The 19,624-nt window shown below is 40.2% G+C and overlaps 2 protein-coding genes across 4 annotated transcripts in view; one reads left to right on the top strand and one right to left on the bottom strand.

Moving 5' to 3' along the window:
• Positions 1-3,918: 3,918 nt before the first annotated feature.
• On the bottom strand, positions 3,919-8,623 carry CHCHD7 (coiled-coil-helix-coiled-coil-helix domain containing 7). Of its 2 annotated transcripts, none has more exons than XM_085052872.1 (4): positions 8,444-8,623; positions 5,615-5,692; positions 4,952-5,050; positions 3,919-4,149 (listed from the first exon to the last, which is right to left on the bottom strand). In XM_085052872.1, the coding sequence occupies exons 2-4, from the start codon at positions 5,666-5,668 to the stop codon at positions 4,048-4,050; spliced, it is 255 nt and encodes an 84-aa protein (XP_084908998.1). In that variant the 5' UTR covers positions 5,669-5,692; positions 8,444-8,623; the 3' UTR covers positions 3,919-4,047. The 2 variants fall into 2 exon arrangements, with proteins under 2 accessions (XP_084908998.1, XP_084908999.1); XM_085052873.1 differs by lacking the exon at positions 8,444-8,623 and adding an exon at positions 7,141-7,441.
• A 164-nt stretch (positions 8,624-8,787) lies between these two features.
• PLAG1 (PLAG1 zinc finger) overlaps positions 8,788-19,624 on the top strand; it is a 52,238-nt gene continuing 41,401 nt past the window's right edge. For both annotated transcript variants that reach the window (XM_085052870.1, XM_085052869.1), the window contains exon 1: positions 8,788-8,993. The gene's annotated coding sequence lies outside the window, so the exon portion shown is untranslated. The remainder of the gene's footprint in view (positions 8,994-19,624) is intronic.

Genomic DNA, 19,624 nt, shown 5'->3' with positions numbered 1-19,624 from the left:
AAGAGACTCTGAGCTGCAACAGATGCAACTCCCTGCCTTTCAAAAGCTTCAGCTAAATCCAAAGAAATTTTCAGGACTCTAGAGCTAGACAACTTGGATTTGATGATCCTTGTGGGTCCTTTCCACCTCAGCATATTCTGCAATTGTTAACTTACTTCTTAACATCTTCAAGAGCACAAGCTCATCCCAATTGTGGCATCAGAAAACTCTTGAGCCAGACAAAGGCCTTGCACTGTAGTGTAACAGGAAAAATGAGATGGCAAAAATGTACAGCTGGGAGTCAGGATATTCACCTAGGCCTGGGAGAGAGCCTGTATTCGCTGCTCAGTGCCTGGTTGTAATCAAATGACCACAAATTCTTTCAAGGACCATATTCCAAAGCTTCTCAAGCTGCACAGAAACCTATTTCCCAGCAATGATTTAGATTCTTGTCCTCCTCTGCTGTTTATAGTGTACAGACAGGACCAATCTTTCCTTTCTACTGTATGTATTTTGCTACCTCTGTGGGAGGAGACCAGAAAAACTTGAAAGAGCCAGTAGTGGGTGGAGTGCTTCTGTTTTCAGTCTGTTGTACAACAGCACCATCCAGCTGTCAAACAAAAAAATTATCAAACCTTAATGCCAATATCCAGATTCGGTCCTTGTAGCGCAAGCAAAATAAATAATTACACATATTAAAAAAAAACCAAAACCAAAAACCATGGAGAAACAAAACCAACCCGCAGGTTCTCTTCCCTGCTTCTTAGTTAATTATATTGATCCACTGTTACACTTTCTGGGTTAGTATAAAAGACTGGGCTTTAGGGAAACTAACAATTCAGCCCAATTTATTTCTGTGTGGTAGGAGTGGCATGCTTCAGCTTACCTCAGTGTTTAAGTATGGAATGTAAGCTCTCAGGTAAGAGGAAAAGACCATTATCTTTGGCTCACAACCAAAGACAGTTAATCACACTACAAAAATTAATGGAAAAATCTCAACTTGTAAAAGCCTAAGTTTTAGCTATCAAAATTTACCACTCTTGAGCTATAGCAGTGAAAGCAAGAACAGCAACCTCCACAGAGGGAGAAAAATGATAAAAACTCATACTCAAGTAACAGATCACTCTTGAGAGACTTTATGACACAATGAAAACTCCTTGCTCTCCCAAGATTTTCATGAACTTGTGTTACTTAAAAGTCACTGTAAGGCACATGCAATGGAAATAAATGGCATTCCCTACAACAGATGACTGATTACCTGAATTACACCTTTGGGGTTTAATTAATTAACTTAAATTGCCCTCATTTCTATGCTAAACTCATTTTTGTTGTAACATCCACAGGGAGCTTACTGTGTGTGTCCACTGACGATCAGGAAGTCTAATGTTAGACCACTGTTCTTGCGTTACATGTGCCTTAGCCCATCCTGTGATCCCATGTTCCTCCATTGATACCAGAAAAGCAGTAATGCATCTCCTTTTCTGAAGACCAGTACTAGTTCTTCACAAACCCTTTACAAAGCAGCACAGGGTACCTATCAAAGTCTAAAGACAGGCCAGTCATCCTTTAAAAGAAAACAACATTAGTGGAAGCTTCCCAAGTAAATATTGTCAGGAAAAGAAAAATTTTGAGTCCAACAGTTAATGTAGGAGAAAGAGCATTTCTACATGCAGAGAAAACCTGAAAGGAAAACCTAGGATAAATGAGATGACTTTAAGGAACCTGAGCTTATGCAAAGAAGAATCAGCATAACCACATCAAGAAGAGATGATGTTTTTCTTGCATATAATTAGAACATACTGTAGATTTTAACATAAGCCCAGAATTTAAGAGCACAGCAACAGGAAAACAGTAAGCACTAGAATAGTAGCTAAAGCCACAGGAGCAAAGAACATGCCCAAAGATACAGCAGAGGTGCCAAATGACAAACCTGTGCCAAGTAGGAGAGAAGGTGCCCTTAGACAAGCACAACAGCAAAGCCACAAGAGTCTGAAGAGACACAGCCCCAAGGAAGAAGACAATAGCTCCCCAAAATCTGCAGATGAACAAGAAGATCAAAGAGAGGCATAGCCAATGAGGAAGTATTATGAGGAAGTATAAGTTTAGCTAATGAAAACAACAAGTTCTCTCACAATGATGGAGGGAACAAAGAACAAAACACCTTCAAAAGGAGCTGTATTAGAAAGTCCTTGCAAGACTATGTCATTAGATCAGAGACAGAACAAAGGTACTAGAAAAAAACTGGAATGAGAACAGACCAGAATGTTAAAATCATTCAAAAAAGAATTGGTGCCAAATTTGGGGGGGGGGGGGGAGGGGAAGGGAAAGATTGGTACGTAGGAAGGTATTAAAATGAGGTAAGCAAGGGCAGAAAAGAGCAAGCCCTTGAATTCAGAATGAAAATACCTTCAGCTCCCCACTTGGGGGAACAAAACAAACAACAACAAGAACCCCAACCAAAAAAATAACCCCAACCAAAAAAAAAAACCCCAACCAGAGACAACAAACAAACAAAAAAAAAACCAAAAAAAAATCCCAACTACAAAACCAGCAAAACTTCAAAGTTTGCACTTTAAGTGAAGAGAAAGTAATTTGAAATAAAGAATCTGATGATCCTGATTGAAGAACATACATTTTTCTTGCCAGGAACTGACAAGAGAACTTGTGACATGCTTGGAGGCTGCACAGCTATGCTTGGAGAATTGCATACTCAAAAGGCATAGAGTTACACACTCATTCCAACAACAGAAAGGGTAAGATCTATCTATTTCAAAACTCAGATGTAGACAGAGAACAGAAAGGAGGAGCAAAAGCAGATTTTATGTAGCTCCTAGTCAGATCAAATAATAAGGGAGAAGGTGGAAACAGCACCAAAATCACAGCTAGCATAGAAATAGGCCTACAGTGGAAAGAAACAAGACAAGCCAGACAGGAGAAACAGAAAGCCGTGAAGTCTTTCCAAAACAGTCTAAATAGAGAGACAACATTTTTACACCATCCTTCATGAGGTCAGCCAGAGTTCTGCCAAGTTGATCCCAGTAAGTACTAAAGGATTTCACATGGAACCTGAGCTCATGACAGTAGTTTTTCTGTTTTATCACAGGATGCAAGCTTTTAAGCCAGGACACCAAAAGGTAAAAACCACTGTCTCCACTAGACATCAACCCATTTACACTTACTAGTTGTTCAATTTAGCTAAGAAATCAACCTTATTTAAGATTAGAGTACCTGTTTAAACTGAGCTTTGTAGTCTTGTATGAGTAAGCATTTCCAAACCCAGGGTTTCAGCTGTCCAGAGTCTTAGATAGACGTACTATAGTTAAACCTGCCATGTCACTCAGAGGATATGTTTACACGTCTGGAAGTCCCTCCTGCCTGCCTCCCACCAAAGTATCTATTTACTATCCACAGAAGTTACTATTCAGCTCAGACCTGAGGAGTTTGGTTTTGCCTTCACCAGCCTCTCTAACCTTCTTGCAGATCTGATATACTGCAAGCTTCTGCTGTCACTGACAAGTGCAGTGGCAGACCTAATGACAAGCTTGTTGGCTTTAGGATTTTGGCTCACGAACAGTCTTACTTAAACTGGGGACACAGAATACAACACGTGAAAATAGTGAAAAGATCACACATGGTAAATCCATACTGTTGAGCAGAACAGCTGAGTGCAAGAAGCATGTGGCATATGCCACCTTTTCAACCTGCTCATCTTGGAACTTAGAACCACACTGCAGTGCTCACAAGCCCCCTCTTTGCAAAGAGACTTTCTGCAAGTCCCGTTAATTTTATATTTAGTGTTTCACAGCAAGACAGCTTGTACTTCCAAAAGTTTCTACAAGTAAGTTGCATTGATACCCATGTCTTCCAATAAAGAGGCCAAGTTCCCATGACAGGAAGTATGAATAAACCCAGGAAGTTCTATCCTAGAAAGCTCACACATTTCAAAATTTATGATCTTATTTAATCCAAGATATGGCAACTGTAAAATCCAGTTCATAAAATGGTAACTTGCTGCTGCTAAGTCTTCATATGGTACAGTGAAAGCAGTCAGTCAATTCAAGTTTCTGGTCAGTAGGGCTTCCCCATTGATTCCAAGATTTTCTTTCTCTCTTCTGCTGAAGGCATCTCTGGTTTCACACCATTTCTCTTCCTTTGCATCATAATTCCATGCTGAAAATAGAACAAAGTGACCATGAGAACAGATTTCTCAAAATCTCTGCTCCTGAACTCCAAATGAACAAGATTCTTTAATGGAAAAATGCTTCATATATCAAGACCCAGGCACTTTAAGTCTGATTAGCTGACAACTAAACATTACTAGTACTTAGCTGAAGATATCTGATAGTTTACCTTGCTGCTTCAGAATCCAGTGTAGCAATTCAGTATTCCCATTACGCTATGTCAGACTAGCACACAATTGTCTGTAAACAGCTTTGTCATAGTTTGCACAAGTATTTAAAGGATAAGCTAAAACCTCTTTACTAAAATGGCATAGGAAAGCAAAGAAAACAGCAGAAAACAGTTTAACGGCACATAGCTCCTCATGATACTTCTCCATCACCAAATAAGACTGAAATCTTCCTAAGCTTTATATTAGGTTCAAGTAAACATGATCCAAGTCAATGGGAAATCAGATAACCTTACCTTGCCTCAGAACTTTTTCACTGCATCCATTTATAAGAGAACTTATTATTACAAATACCTGACTCAAATTCAGAGGAAAACATCAGGTACTTCAAGAACACTGACTCACAATCTAAGAGTAAACTCAGAACAATCAAGTGAAGTACTTTGATGTGCATATGCTTAAGTCTTCCAGCAACACATACTGAGACTGCCTGGGCTGGTAAGTCACCGTAAAAACAGGAGTAGTAGGCGTTAGCCAAGTTTCAAGGGTTCAGAAAGCAGCATGTCAGAAGTAAGGCACATAAAGCAAAGCAGGAGTGAAATGAATAAAGTCTACTGTGCTTACCCAGAATTTTCTGCAGTTTTTGTACTTCAAAAAATAATCAGTACACATATCCTTGTTATAGTTGTTGTCATCCATACATTTTGTAGTGGCATCTGTTTCCTTTAATAGGGGAAAATATACTTCAGAGATGAGGGAAGTTATTGTACTCAGTGTTTAAATACTTTAACAAGTCCCAGAATATCTATGAAGATGGGAGTCAGCTCTTCAGATGAAAGAATACTATTAAAGAGAGCAAAGGAACACCTATTACAAAGGATAATCAGTACTTCCAAGCAGTGATTTCATTTGGAGATAACAGAATTGTACTCTTTACACAGTAAGTACAGAGTCCACAGAATAGTCGTTTATAATGATGCTTGGTATAACTCACCAAAGACTTTTAAAAAATAACCAAGCTTGTCTAACCAGGATTTCAGGCTCTGGTTTTAGGGACAGAAAAATTAAGAGATTGTTATCTAGTTGTATTACTCCATTTATGGGGAATTACTTGTTATTTCATGCTTATTACAATGGATGATTTTCAACCCTTCCCATCTTCAGACTCTTAAGAAACTTTTAATGTAAAATGCTATAATGCAAGTGTGTTACCCACGAAACAATCCTCCAGAAAGTGCATTATTTAACATTGAAATGAACAAACAAATGTCATTTTGATCATCTTACCGCTAGACATGGATTTATATCATGATCTCTAAGCTTTCTTGCATGCCTGGACATTCTAGACAGACACTCGTACCTTGGCTACAAAGGGAAAAGAAAGTGATTAAGTATCTACTTTTAACAGTAACTCAGGATTAAGTCTGAAGTTCAGGATGTAATAAAAGCCTTCTAGTGATACACACAGTTTGGCTGTCTTTGAAAATAACCAAACAAAAACCAAACGTTTTTGCAAAGTGTTATTTCAAAAGCAGTAACAGCAAGACAACACAGGCAAGTTTAGCCCATCACCAAGATTCTTACTCCCCTGATGAATTTCTGCAGGGAATGGAGCCACTGCAGCAGTTGTCACACCAGTTTATGCATCATGAAGGAAGTGACCATGTGTAGGAGAAACAGCATAACCACATCATAGAAGCTCTTCACAGCCAACACACTGTAGACACTACAATTGATTGCGTGCAGGAAGAATGCACAAGTAAAATTTTCCAGAAATGTTCCTACTCCTTAGCTGGATCACATCTGTATCTTCACTGAGCTTTCCCAGGTAAAACAAGCGCCCAGCTATCTCCTGTGTTGCTCTACCAAATATTTAATAGAAAAAGAACTGGTTTCACCGCAAGGTGGGACCAGACCCACTTACAATGTGTATGACAGCTTGAATCACATTTTTTATCAGTTAGTAGTTTGACGCTGACTCTAGGAACTGTAAGCATGAGAGACACAGAGTTCTGTGCCAAGAATCTACACTGATCCAAGATGATGCCATCAAGATGAACTGCAGACCCTCTTCCCCTTTACAGCTTCCTATACATCGCCTCCGGCACACATATGGCGATGCAAGTATTTGTTCCAAACAAATACAACATCTAACCAAAAATAAATTAATGTTGACCAGATGACTGCTTGAATCAATGCAATCAGAAACACAGGACAGAGGGAGCGAATTAAAGTACTGCTGATGAACAAAACTGAGCTTAATCTTGCTGGGTTTTATTTTCCTGAAAAACATTGATGCTAATTCTTAAGTAAGACCTGTTTCTGTTCACATTAGGGAATAGTAACTGCAAGTCTGCAATAAAAAGACCACTTTGCTTGATACCAGATTAAAAAAAAATCAAATACTGTTCTTTGTAGCTCACAGAAAACCATGTTTTAGAGAGGGTTTCTTCTTTGGGTGAGAGTAAACTATTCCCAGCAAACAAGCCTTAGGTTTTACAACCCCTGCATGTATACTTTCCTGCTGCTTAGAATTCTCTTTGCTTTCCACATGATCATCTTCCGTAAATGGGCCTTTTAATGAACAGCATGAGGAAACGCTTTCCCTTTCCTTTGAGAACTATCCAGTGCTTAAGTTAATTTCACAAGCTAGGCAAATGTTCTCTTTTTTGGTGGGTGGAAGTGCATTTTTGATCAGGCACTTCCGACTCAAATGGAAACACAAGCAGGTATACTAACATCACCCCAGACTTCAAGAACAGAAGCAGGAAGGGAAACGTAGGAAGCAAAAGCAGCATACCACAATGCCTCACCTAAATCACTGTATCAAATACAAGATTTTTATATGTTTGCTTGTGTCTGCATTATAACTCTGCATTTTACTGATATTACCACCTAAGCAGACATGCCCCAAGGTGTATGGTGTTAGTTTGACTTCAGACTTACTCTCTGAAAGAATACTTGTGAGTCATAGGATGTGCTGTCATAATCAGAGTTTCTTATACAAACCGCACTTAACACTTCCAGTTTGATTACACTACCAGAGTCTGCAACCATGCTCGGTCTAAGGAACAATGCACACAATCAATTAAACACCTACTTAACCAACAGGCAGTTCAGATTCTAATGAAGATGCATAGCTCAGAGAACGCAAATGCTTAAACATTCTTAGCACTACCCAAAAGGTCTGATAGCTCCTGCGCGTGTTCCTCTCTCCCCCTCTCCGAGGTACTTCAGGACTTGAAACATTATCAGCTGGAAGGGCAGGCGGGTCACGCTGAAATGCTGCTGTGTGGCTGAATGAGCAGTTGGGCAGGAAGCGAGCTTCCCCCTCCTCCCAGGTTTTGCACATGCACGGGCTTCCCTTCCTGCTTTCAGATTACAGGTCAGAGCCCAACCACAACCAAAGGCTTGTCTATTCCACAGTTCTTAATTGTGCTTTAACACATTAACAGTTGTAAACTGTACCACAGAGAACCAAGGCTGTTGCTGGCACTGTTTAACCCTAGGGCTTTTTCAGTTCATAAACCATCAGGACACTTTTCTACAGGCTCCCGCCCATTGAAAAACGTTTGATTTGCTTTAAATGCACCCGTATAGATACCAATTCGCTAATTATGCCACAATACAGACCAGCTCATTAAAACTGTGAGCCCCGGAGCCAAGGCCGTACTAAAAATCCTACGGCTTCTATCGCTGTCACGGCGGGAGAGGCGGCAAGCGGCAGCCGGCGGGCCCGGGCGCTCAGCACCGCGGAGCTGCCGCCTTGCCCGACTCAGCTTCCCGGGGAGGGCCGGGGGCCGTCCAGCTGCGGAGGCGAGCCCGGCGTCCCCCGCCCGGCCTCTGCCTTTCCCCGCCGGCGGCGGCGGAGCGGCCGGAGGCTGCCGGCAGCCCTTTCCCCCGCCCCGGGTCGTTCCCCGTTGCCGCTGCCGCCGCCTCCCCTCGGCGCTACCTGCCGCCAGGGAGCGGTGCCCGGGCCGCGCCGCCGCCGGGCCCGAGCGGGGCTGCCCCGGCCCGCGGGCGGCGAAGGGCGAGAGAGACTTCCCTCCGCCGGCCGGGAAGGGGAAGCGGCGGCAGCGGGCGGGCACAGCGCGGGTCGCCGCCGGCGGCACTCACCTCCGTCCCCGGCCGTGTCCGCGGGAGCCCGGGGCGGGAGGGGGACAGCCCGTCTCCAATTCGAAAGACGTCAGCGGCTCGGGCAGCGCGCTTAAGTACGGGCGCAGCCTACCCCGCTCCCGGCCCCGCGGCTCCCCCCGGCCCCGCGCCGCCGCCGCCCACGCCCCGGCGGCGCTGAGTGGCACGGCCGGGCCGCCAATGGCGGCGGCGCCGCGCCCGCCCCGGCCGTGAGCGGCGCCTCCTTCCACCAACGGGGCGGGCGGCGCGGTCCGCAGGCGCCGGCGGCGGGGCGCGGCCGCGGCCCTGACTGACTGGGGGAGGCGTCCAACCCGCGGTGCGTGTGGGCGGCGGGCGGTGTGGGCGCGGCGTGTGCGGCAGGCTGGGCTGCACCGCAGCGCATACACTACAATGGCTGCTGGAAAGACGGGAAAGCAAACAATTTCCAGGCCCGCCGCGTCCAGCCCGAAATATGGGGAAAAAATTACAGAAAAATCGGAGAACACTGTAAAGGGTGGAAACGGGGCGCAGAGGGGATGCTGAGGCTCCCGCGGTGAGTCTGCTGCGGGTTTGGGGGGCAGGCGCCGGGGTTTAGCAGGGAAATATCAGGGTTATTTAAATTATGAAGGGGGAGGAGGAGAAGGAGGGGGGAGAGGAGAGAGGAGCGGCGAGCAGTGAGGAAAAGTTTGTGTTAACCATCCCTCCCTTCCATCCCTCTCCCCCCATCTCCCGCAGCCCCCCGCCGCCCCGCGTCGGACCCCCCCCGAGGGGAAAAGCAGGGGAGGGGAGGCCAGGCGAGCGGTGCCCCCCCCACCCCCCTTCCCCTCCCTCGGAGGGAGAAAGAGATGATTTTCAGAAAAACCTCTCTCAGGAGTTTCCTCCACTCCTCCCCTCCCTCCCCGCGGCGCTCTGTTGGTTCGCGAGGAGCGGGCGAGGCGGCGGGGCTGCCCGGGGGACGGCAGGAGGGCGCGGGGTGCCCGCCACAGACCCCCGCGGCGGGCCGGGCCGGGCAGCGGGGCAGGGGCAGGGGCAGGAGCGGCGCGGCCGCCCCCTCCCCTCCTCGCCTCTCCGGAGCCTGTGCTGTGAATGCAGTGACAGCGGCGAGAGCAGCGAGAGAGGGAGCGGAAGACATTAGAGACCGCGGTGCCGAAAAATGAGGGAAAAAATTAATATAAATTCGCCCGCCGCCTCAAACCGGACAAATTTCGCACAGAAATTTCCCCCGTGGACCCGGCTACCCGTGGGGTGTCCCCCGGACCTGGCGGCTGCGTCTTTGGGGGGATCCGGAGTGACTTTGGGGCACTCGACCCCCCTTTCCCGTCGTTTTTTGGACAAAAGTTTTTTTTTTCGTAATAAAGAAACGAATTTGCCTGCTCTCCCCCTCCGAGTAGCCCAGGAGCTTTTCCCTTCCCCATCGGTGTGTGTTTAGAGCAAAGTGTGAACCCAAGTAAGTGCTGAGTCGTGTTGCATTGGGGAGGGGGGTTTGCTAACTGAAAGCAGGAGAGATCCGGAGAGAGAGAGAGAGAGAGCAGGGACAGCTTGTTGTCAGTATCATAAACAACCAAAATGGAGGGAGAACTGAGGCATATAACAAAATAAAAATCAGAAAAAAATGCCAAAAAATACCTAAAAATCGGGGCTGCTCCCCCTTTTCTTCCTCAAGGTAACAGAATAAAACCCGTGTCTTCCCGAGACCGTTTTAAGGTTTCAGGGAGCAAGGAGTTAATATTTATTATTTTTTTTTGTTGATGAATTCTTTGGAAAGGCAAAAGCCTCTTATAACTCGCCACCGACAATGAGAAAACGTGAAAATCCCTTTCAGGACAGAGAGGTAGGGGGAGATGATGGTGCAGAAAGTGTATAACTTGGGGGTAATGTGGAGTGATCCTAGATAAGATAAATGCTGTATATGGTGCTTTATAACTTCCTTTTTTAATGGGTTTTTTTGTGTGTATGTTTGGGGGATTTGGGGAGATGGGGGCTCCTTTCTTTTCCTCTGTCTTTTTCTTTCCTTTCTTTTTTTTTTTTTTTTTCGGACCGGAATGTAATGCCTTTGTAGTGTCACTTTCCTGATCTAATTAGGATGTGTGAGGCAAAGAGTAAACCTTTCCGGTTTATAAAGTGCATTTTCGTTGCCTTTGAATTTCAAGTTTTCTTGGTGGCTCACTCCTCTGTTTAAACTGGATTCTTCAGAGTGGTGTGGGGTTGAGCTAATGCTCCATAGGGAGAGCAGAGAGGGCTCAGGGGCATGGCACCTCTCCTGCGGGTGGTTGCTGATTTCCCTGGCACGTTCAGTTCACCTGTTTGTCTCCTACAAAGAATGTATTCTGCAGTCTCCTCGTTTTATTTATGTGAAATAATGATGCCTCATCTCGCCTCACATTGAAGTTAATGCGAAAGTGCTGCTGATGTTGGTTCCACGTGGGATCAGGGACATAGCAGGGCATTTTAAAGAGACAGCTTCTCTTTTCCTAGGGTTATCATCACCTCTGCAGCACCTCTGCCTCTAGCAGAGGGGTGGTCCGTTGTTTTTTTTTTTAATGGAAAGGTATCAAATCGGCCCCAGTCTGATAAATTAAGGAAGGATAACAGGGGGAAACGTGCGGAATCGTTGGGATCAAAGCAATTCTTTTGTGTGTCTTTGTGGCAGGTCTTCAGGGGAGTTTTCTTGGTGTGTTTATTAAAATGCTGTGCTTTGGAGAGTGTTTTTTGGAATGTGTGTTGCAGAAATGAAATAGTCTCAGGTTGTTTAATATTAAGATCTAGTGCTGTTCTGCTAGCTCTGAATTCTCTGGGAGGACATGAATTCCCTATGTGTAGGGCAGTTTCACAGACACTTTTGTAAAAGTTGTGAAATGCATTATTTTGACTTCGAATACATTCAGTTTTGTTGGGAACACCTGAGTTTGTTCAGAAGTTTGTTCTATACCTAAATCTCCTAAATTGTCCCCAAAGGTTTTGAAAATAGTGAAAAATAACTGTAGGTTTTAATTGGCCAAAGTAGGGGCTCTTTACAAGTACATCTAAGCTGTGTAGTTATAACATCTCTTGGAAGAATCGCCTCTGGCTTTGTTTAAAGAAAGAAAAGTCATTCTAACTGTGGTCTAGTTTCATGTATATGTGTGCATGTGTGTGTGCATGCATGCTTTTAGCATGGGTTCTGGCTGATACTGTTTTTTTCTTAATTTTTGACTTATAAAGGTTAAACTGTAATGATGCTAAATGCTCTGCTTGTCCCTGCTATCTCCTATGTATTTTAATTTTATTTTTGAATATCCTATTTTTAAACATTAGCATTGCCTCTTAACATGGCAATTTGATATCTTTATGAGTTGTGAGTTTCCTTTACACTTGCTTTGTTTTTGTAGTCTTTGTATTTAGTTCTATATTGAAAATTGAATACAGGTATGTGGTTCTTGAGAGGGAAGATGTGGTACTGAATTTGGAGGGAGGCTGTTTCAGCACATGTTTTCTGTGAATTTGTGGAAGTTGAGTATGAGTTGTGATAGCCCTCTGTGTTGAATGGCATGTGCTTGCAAGTGATCTGTACCCTTTCTGCATGTGTGACCAAAGCAGCTTGTTGACTGGGATAGCCTTGTGGTTAAAGATTTGGGAAGAAATCTCAAAGTTTTCCAGTGACTCACAGTTGTGAAAATTAAATCACTTTAACTACTCTTGGGATAGAAGAAAGGATCATTAAGGAAGAAAGATTAATCAGTTTGTATAAAGGAATGATATTGAACATTTTTCCAAAACTGCCTTTTATGGTTTAGATATCTCTTTTATAGTTAGTAAGAACTCAGACTTAAAAGTTCCTTTCTGAATATTTCTTAAACTGATCTGTTGTTTTTATTGACTGAAGTAACATTGCTCTGGAATGCATAGAAATTTGATAAATTAATAGCAGTATACCATATGTTGGTAGTTTTAATGTACCAGGGTAGATAGACAGATAGTAGTAGATGTGCAGAACTAACTTAAATAAACTAGTTAATGGTATTGAGAACTCTTCAAATGCTGTGTCTGCGACCATCAGTGTGAAGTGCTTAACATGTTACTACATTTTTACTTAATTAAGGACTTTTTAATCATTAATATTTTAATGCTGGAAATAGGTAAAAATACTGGTAATAAAAACATGAAAGAAGCATGTGTTGTGGAGTATCTTTGACTTACAGCTATGTATTACAAAGTAAATTCAGTGTATCCAACCATTGTACAAAATTCAGGATTTAGGGTGGAGAAGGAGGAAAGGGTGTTCTCTCAGAATTTGATACTCTTCTAAACTGGATTTAATTTTAAGGTATAATGCAGATGGTGATGATGATAGTAATAGCAGAAAAAAAATGTTGTTTAGTATTATTTTTTTACAAACTTACTGTCCTGTAGAAAACAGAATTCTGAGAGTGATGAAGTGTTTTTTTTAATGAAAACATAAAGTAACTTTCAAAACTTCCTTAGTCCTAAGAGTTAAGATAATCTTGTGTATTATGTGTTGGTCTGATTTCATACATGATACAGTATGATTTTTTCAAGATTTTCTAAAATTAAAACACCTGAGGAAACAAATACTATGAGGTTTTGTTGGTAAAGTTATCCTACTTTTTCTAGGTAAACTGGAGAGGTGTAAATGTATTAAAATCCATCTTAGAGACTTATCAGTTCTATTCAATAATGTTTAAAAATTAGTAGCTACTGTATGCTGCAACAGTGCAAGCAAATACAGAAGTCTAAAGTGACATGTATTCAGCTTTCCTTGAATGCTTAGCTTAAATGTGTCTCTTGGTGTGTACTTTTAATTTAGTAATTATCCTGAAAAATTAGTTTTCAATATAGAACTTTTGAGGTTTAAATTAAGAAATCTTTTAAAAATTTCTGTAATTCCAAAAGACACTGCACACAAAGTGCAGCCACTTCTAATGGTTGTCCATCTTTGCAGCTGGTTAGTCAAAATGGTGCCCTTAAGTCTCCTCCTTTCAGGGTATTGCATAGGTTTTAAAATTAATGGGTTAAAGAGGGCATTGCTCATGTTCTAAATAAACCACTGTTTGTAACTGTTCAAGGTTATTTTGTTAAAATAGGTGTTTTTACTTCAGAGTCTAAACCATAAGTTTTTTAATTTTTCTATCTATGACCTCTTAATGTTCCTAAAACCAGTTTTTGTGAACAAATACTTTTTGGTAGGGTTCTTGAACAAATTTATATGTTTACCAAAGAGAAATATTCTGATAAATGTGAAATCTGTTCAAGCACTTAAATCATTCTCAAATCAGCATAGAGTTGAAAGGAGCTAGCAGTGACCACCACTGATGTGATAGAGAACTTGCTTTAGAGGAGTTATTCTCCAAATATCTGCTACTAGTAAGGATTTAGCTTGCAGAGCTTTTGAAAGAAATGTGCAGTATTTATGCACTGAACTTCTAAGCATCTTTAACCAATTACCAAATGTTTAGGTAGCCTTAAAAAACTATTTACAAATAATTCAAATATTAGAACAAAGTAACATTTGTATTGATCAAATATAAAATGTTTAAATTTCTGAGGCACAGGGGATTTTTTTTTGCATTTATCTGAGCATTTTGATCATAGACAATTCTGTATTTTTCCTCTAATCAAAACAAACACATCTAGAATTTAATTCAATTTATATTGATTTTTAAATTGTGGGATCTCATAACTTGAATGTAAAACATTGATTAACTCTCAATATAATCACTTACACAGATGCTTTTTTTTTTTTTTTTTAATTTTCAAGGAATATAGTGACCATTTATCTGAACTTGCATAGATTGCAGTTGCTAATGCATTTTGAATGAACAGTTGTCCACCAAATATCAAATGCAAAAGATCCTAATTGTAGGCAAGTTCAGAAAACCTAATTTTAAGCAGAACTGGTTCCCATTACTGCAGGTTCAGTTTTACTTTTATTTAGATTAGCTTGTTAAAGTGTTTTCTATCTACTTCTGTATCAGTGTTCACCTGTTACTGTCTCATTTTAGGACAAATAGCAAAAATAAGTAGAAGTAGAGGGTTTTGAATAGATACAGCATGCTTTTAAGAGTAGTTGTGTGCTAACAGTTTTAAAGGATGGGGCCTTCTCATAGGATGTATTAAAAATTCTAATATTTAAATGGACCCTGCATGTCTAGTAAACGGTTACTGAATGATCATGGCATTAAAATTAATCACCATACATGTCAGGGGTTTGAGATGACTGTATAAATACATACTTGACAGTGAAGAGTGGGAAAGGATATATAGTTATTCTCATGTTGAAGAAATAAATCAGTTTCTATTATAGCCTTCTCTGTAATAACTTTTGTCCCCTTCCTAGTTCATTGTCTGTCAAGAGTGTAGGGACACCTTGTCAAATACATTAAAATACATAGCCAGAGTGATAGGCTATTTTACTCATGACTAGCCCTGGTGGTTTTTATAGACTTACAAGGGGGCACAAAGAAAATAAAATGTGGCCCAATGTATATTTGTTTAGAGGAAAGGAAAGAGAGAACAAAAACCTCCACAGGTCTGAACTAGTATAAAACCTAAAAGTGAGACAGAAAAAACGAATGTAGACAAGTGTGGCTATAATGCATACAACAGTAACACAGAACTCTGAAGTAAAATAGCTCAAATCAGATTTGAGAAAGTCAAGTGGGAAGCAGGAAAGTAAAACCTAAGAATCGCCATCAGATGCAATTAAAAAATAAGTGTGTAAAGAAACTTGGAAAAATGCAAAAAGTGTCTGTTACAGTAAACTGAATTGCTGTAATCTTCTTTTCCACTTAATGTGCTAAATTCCTCTCTCAAGGAGAATATCCCTAGAAATCAGATTAGAAAGTGTTTAAAGGGAATTATTTGTCAAAGTTTTTTTTTTCACTAAAGTTAGGATAACTTGTAATAATCTCTTCCATATTGCTGTAATAATACTTTATTTGATACAATTTAGCCATACAGATTGCACTTTGATTTACTTAGGGATTGTGCAGGTAATTTACCAGTAGCCTGATACTGTGTATCTCTAACCCTAAAAGCCTTTCTTTATGGTTGTGAGTCACATCAGATTTGGCAGTCTGCAAAGTGTAAAGTATTTCTTATGAAATAAGATGTAGATGGCTGATTTTGCCTTATGCACATTTACTGTGAATTGCCAAATAAGTAGAAAGGAAGGAGGATGTCAGAAAACTTACCTTCCCTCTTCATGTATTGAATATATATTTGTGTACTACAGTGTATCAGATTTGCTAGTGCACGAGTTTTCTAAAAAACCTTGCAAATCATCTGATTCTGAATTAATGAGCTCTCACTATACTATGTGTTTGAACAGCAGAAAGATCCTGTATATGCAAATCAGATTTTGCTCTCTCAAGTGCTTGTCACTTCTAATAAACTGTTTACTGTGTAGTGTATGTATTTATCATGAATGTTACATTTATATGTAGTATAGATGCAGACATGCACATATTTTAAGGAGACATCTGAGTGTTTGGGGACAGTATCATGTCTTTTGAATCAGTTGTGGTATAGGAGTATTTTTTTAAAGAGATCTTTTTGAAGGAAAGGCAGAAAGAGAGATTCTGGCAGCTTGCTATTAAATTTCAATCAAGCCAGTATAGTTAGTAATAAAACATTTACAAGTTTGTAAATGTTAAGTTTCTTCAAACTCTTACTGTCACGTGTGGAATTTTCATTTATACTATTTTGCATTTACTGCAGCTGCCTACATGCAAAGCTTAGTAATACTGCATTTATCACATGCAAGCATAGATACAATATAAATATATAAAAGTAGAAATTGCCTGCAGCTGTTCTTATGTTTTCATAAGATGATACACTACAAAGGTGTAAATTTATGGTGTGAGCTACCTGCTTCTCTTCTCCTCACAAGTACTTGAAGAAGTGTATTAAACTACAATGAAACAAATATAAAATAGTGTCAGAGTTTTGTGTTCTGTTTAAAAGCTAAACACAATATTGTTCAACCTTATTTTGTACACTGGAAGTTACTGTGGTCAATACATGCATAATTTGTTTCATCTAGGACACTAGGAAACATTGAACCATGTAGCTTAGAGAAGAGCTTAGGCAAAAATGCCAGTTAATTTAAATCTTTAAGGTTTTTCTTCATCTGTGATTTGAAGTTTTCTTTTATTCTTTTGAATACTAGGGTTGTGCTTAGACTAAACCACTCCTAATTGTGCCCCAGCACAAACATATTGCTTATGGCTATATTTTAATCAGTTTCAGAAAAAGTAATAAAAATATTATTGCATCTGTCAAAGGATGGTGTTGCTACATGCTATTTTAAATGGTGTTTAAGTACAGTTATAAGCATACCAGTACAATGAAATCAGCTCTATTCCTAAACAACAAAGTTACATTATTTTTTACTTAAAAAGTTAACCAAGAATCCTAATATGTTAATTATCCTAATTATTCAGGCTGGTTTTAGTATGTGTTGAAATTGCTTTAAAAAGTATATGTGAAATATTTATATCAAACTTGTTTAATTTCTCATTACTTGTAAAATGTAATGTTTTCCCAGTTATAATTTTAAAGGGTTTTTTGTTTTAGCTGCCTGAGTGTATCCTTTTCTTTTGGATACAGTCTTTTCTGAACCCAGCAGCTCTTTAAGTTATTTAAAACCCTTTTGTTCTCTCAGAATCAATTTGTGTCCCTTTAAATTGTGATGTTGATAATTTTTGTACTGCAAAAATTGTGCTGAGGAATACTGTGAAATTAACTTGAGCTGGTGATGCTATAAGTAGAAAAACTGGGTGCAGAGTAACAGGAAACTTAATCATAATGGTGTTTGGGTGATGGGAGTAGTCCCTAACTGAATGAATATTAAACTAATCTATAAGGAAAATATGTCAGGTCTTGTAGCAGTAGTCAAATGCATACTGTCACTATTTCTCATGAGAAATACTCAAGCACACTCCTAGTATCAATTGCTGTAGAAGGCAAACAGAAATCTAGGTTATACTTTCAGAAATGTAAAACTGTGAAATAAGTTTCTTGGGAGAAGAAATGGTTTTAGAGGTGGTCTCCCCTGTAGTATATTATTTCACCTTTGAAAACTTGGCCGCTTCAGAATGTTTGAGAACAAGTAAGTTAAGTCCATCTTGAGAAATACATTTCAGTTTCTAGTTCAGTTTTTATCTGTGCATCATGTAAAACAAACTTCTTGCTCTTCATTATACTTAAATATTTGTACTGAAAGCAAAGGGCATTTAAGCAGTTTTTAACAGCATTGATTGCTCATCCATTTGGTTAGAGTAGCAAGGTACTTTAGTTTGGGGAGGTTTGATATGTGTTATTATTTTCAATTTTTTTGTAGTTTGACTAATAAAACATCTGAACATAAAAAGAGACTGGGTCTTTCTTCAGTTCTTAAGTGAGAAGACAGGTGTGGTCAAGAAGGTGCTCCAGTGACTTAAATCACTGCCCCTCAGTCCTCTCAAAATATTTAAATCATATGAATTTGTGATATCAGCCACATAGTCATGTTGCGACCTTGAAACTGATGATATATTCAATTACCTTGAGATGAACTCCATAATTCTTCATTAGCAAAGTAAATTTCCTAAAGGTTTTGTCTGAATAAGTACTTGAGTATTATGCTGCTTGTTCCATTTTTCGGCAGGAACCACGCAATAGAAAGTCTCAATTCTGAGCAAAGCCTCAAAGCTTAATAGATTCTCTAAACATCTCCTATTCTTTTTATAGTTTTAGGTGTTAAACTGTGGTTGAATGTCAGATAATCCCTTCTGCTAAGCATCTGAATTTCATCGTGAAGGAGGTAGTCTGGTATTTGGAGGTAGTTTTAGCATGTAAATTTCATGTTGGTAGCTTAACAAAAAAGCTAAAAGGCAGACAGAAATTTGCTGTCAGGTTGCAAGTGCTCTGTAACTGTTCTGTGAAGTACTACTAAAATCCCATTCCTTACTGTGGTATAGTAAGACTCACAGTTTGAAGAAGAAAGAGCTTAAGTAATTTGTTAATTCTTCCTTCCCATATACATATATATATATATATATATATATATATATTTATAAAATTTGCCACCACTTTGGCTGACAAAAGCCTCTGGAGAGGGATTTTTTATAAGAGTGTGTAGTGATAAGACAAGGAGTAAAACTGACAGAAGGTAGGCTTGGATTTGACATTAGGAAGAAATTCTTTACTGTGAGGGTGGTGAGGCACCAGAACAGGTTGCTCAGAGAAGCTGTGGGTGTCTCATCCCTGGAGGTGTTCCAGGCCAGCTTGTGTGGGGCTTTGAGCAGCCTGGTCTGGTGAAAGGTGTCCCTGCCCATGGCAGGGGGGTTGGAACTGCATGATCTTTAAGGTCTCTTCCAATCCAAACCATTCTACAATTCTGTAATGTATCCAAACTTGTTGTAACTTAGGCCTTTGTAGGATGGCTATGAGGTCTCCTGGACAAAGATAATATTGCCTTTCTGAATTAACTTATGAATTAACTGGTATTTAGCAACGTTACAATTTTGTGATGTGATTTTGTGTTGGGGCTACATCTGAGAGAGGATGTAAGAATCTAAGAATTGTAATCTAAGAATTGCTTAGACTTCACTCCCTGTGCATGGCAGAGTTCATGTCCCAAAGAACACATGTTCTGTCTTCTTGCTTTGAGTATTTTTAGACTGGTTATGTGGAGGTAAAAAAATTAATCATTTTTTAACCTCTACTTTTTGCATTTGTCAGTTTAGGAAGTTTTCCTCTTGATTTTTTTTTTTAAGTATGTTGCAGTGGCTGGCAAAGTTACTGAATTATCTGAACTACAGAATTTGTAGGTGGAAGAGGGGAATGTTTTCACCATCTGATCTTGACCACATTATTTGCAAGTTTCCTTTTCTTTTCAACAGTGTTTTGCTATAAATGAAAACTATTTAAATTGAACAAACAGTCAATAAAAATGTATGGCCCGGGTTCCTCTGGCAAAGCTTATTAAAATCTAGTTGGATGCCAACAATTCTTTTCACTGTGGACCTTTGAGATACGAAGCCTCTATTTCATGCTTTCCAAATGTCAACATTTCCATCTATCAAATTCTAGGTAGGTCATTAGGAAATGTGTAGTAGTAACTGTATGGTCTGTAATGCTAACATATTAAACCTGTCTCAGAGTGAGAGATCTGTGTTAAAGCTGAAGTGCTTCTGGGGGAGC

This window comes from Lichenostomus cassidix, chromosome 2, assembly GCF_008360975.1.
Source record: "Lichenostomus cassidix isolate B80296 chromosome 2, HeHo_3.0, whole genome shotgun sequence".
Classification (NCBI taxonomy): domain Eukaryota; kingdom Metazoa; phylum Chordata; class Aves; order Passeriformes; family Meliphagidae; genus Lichenostomus; species Lichenostomus cassidix.
The sequence above is the reverse complement of the archived record's forward strand: the minus strand, read 5'-3'. Positions and strand labels throughout refer to the sequence as shown.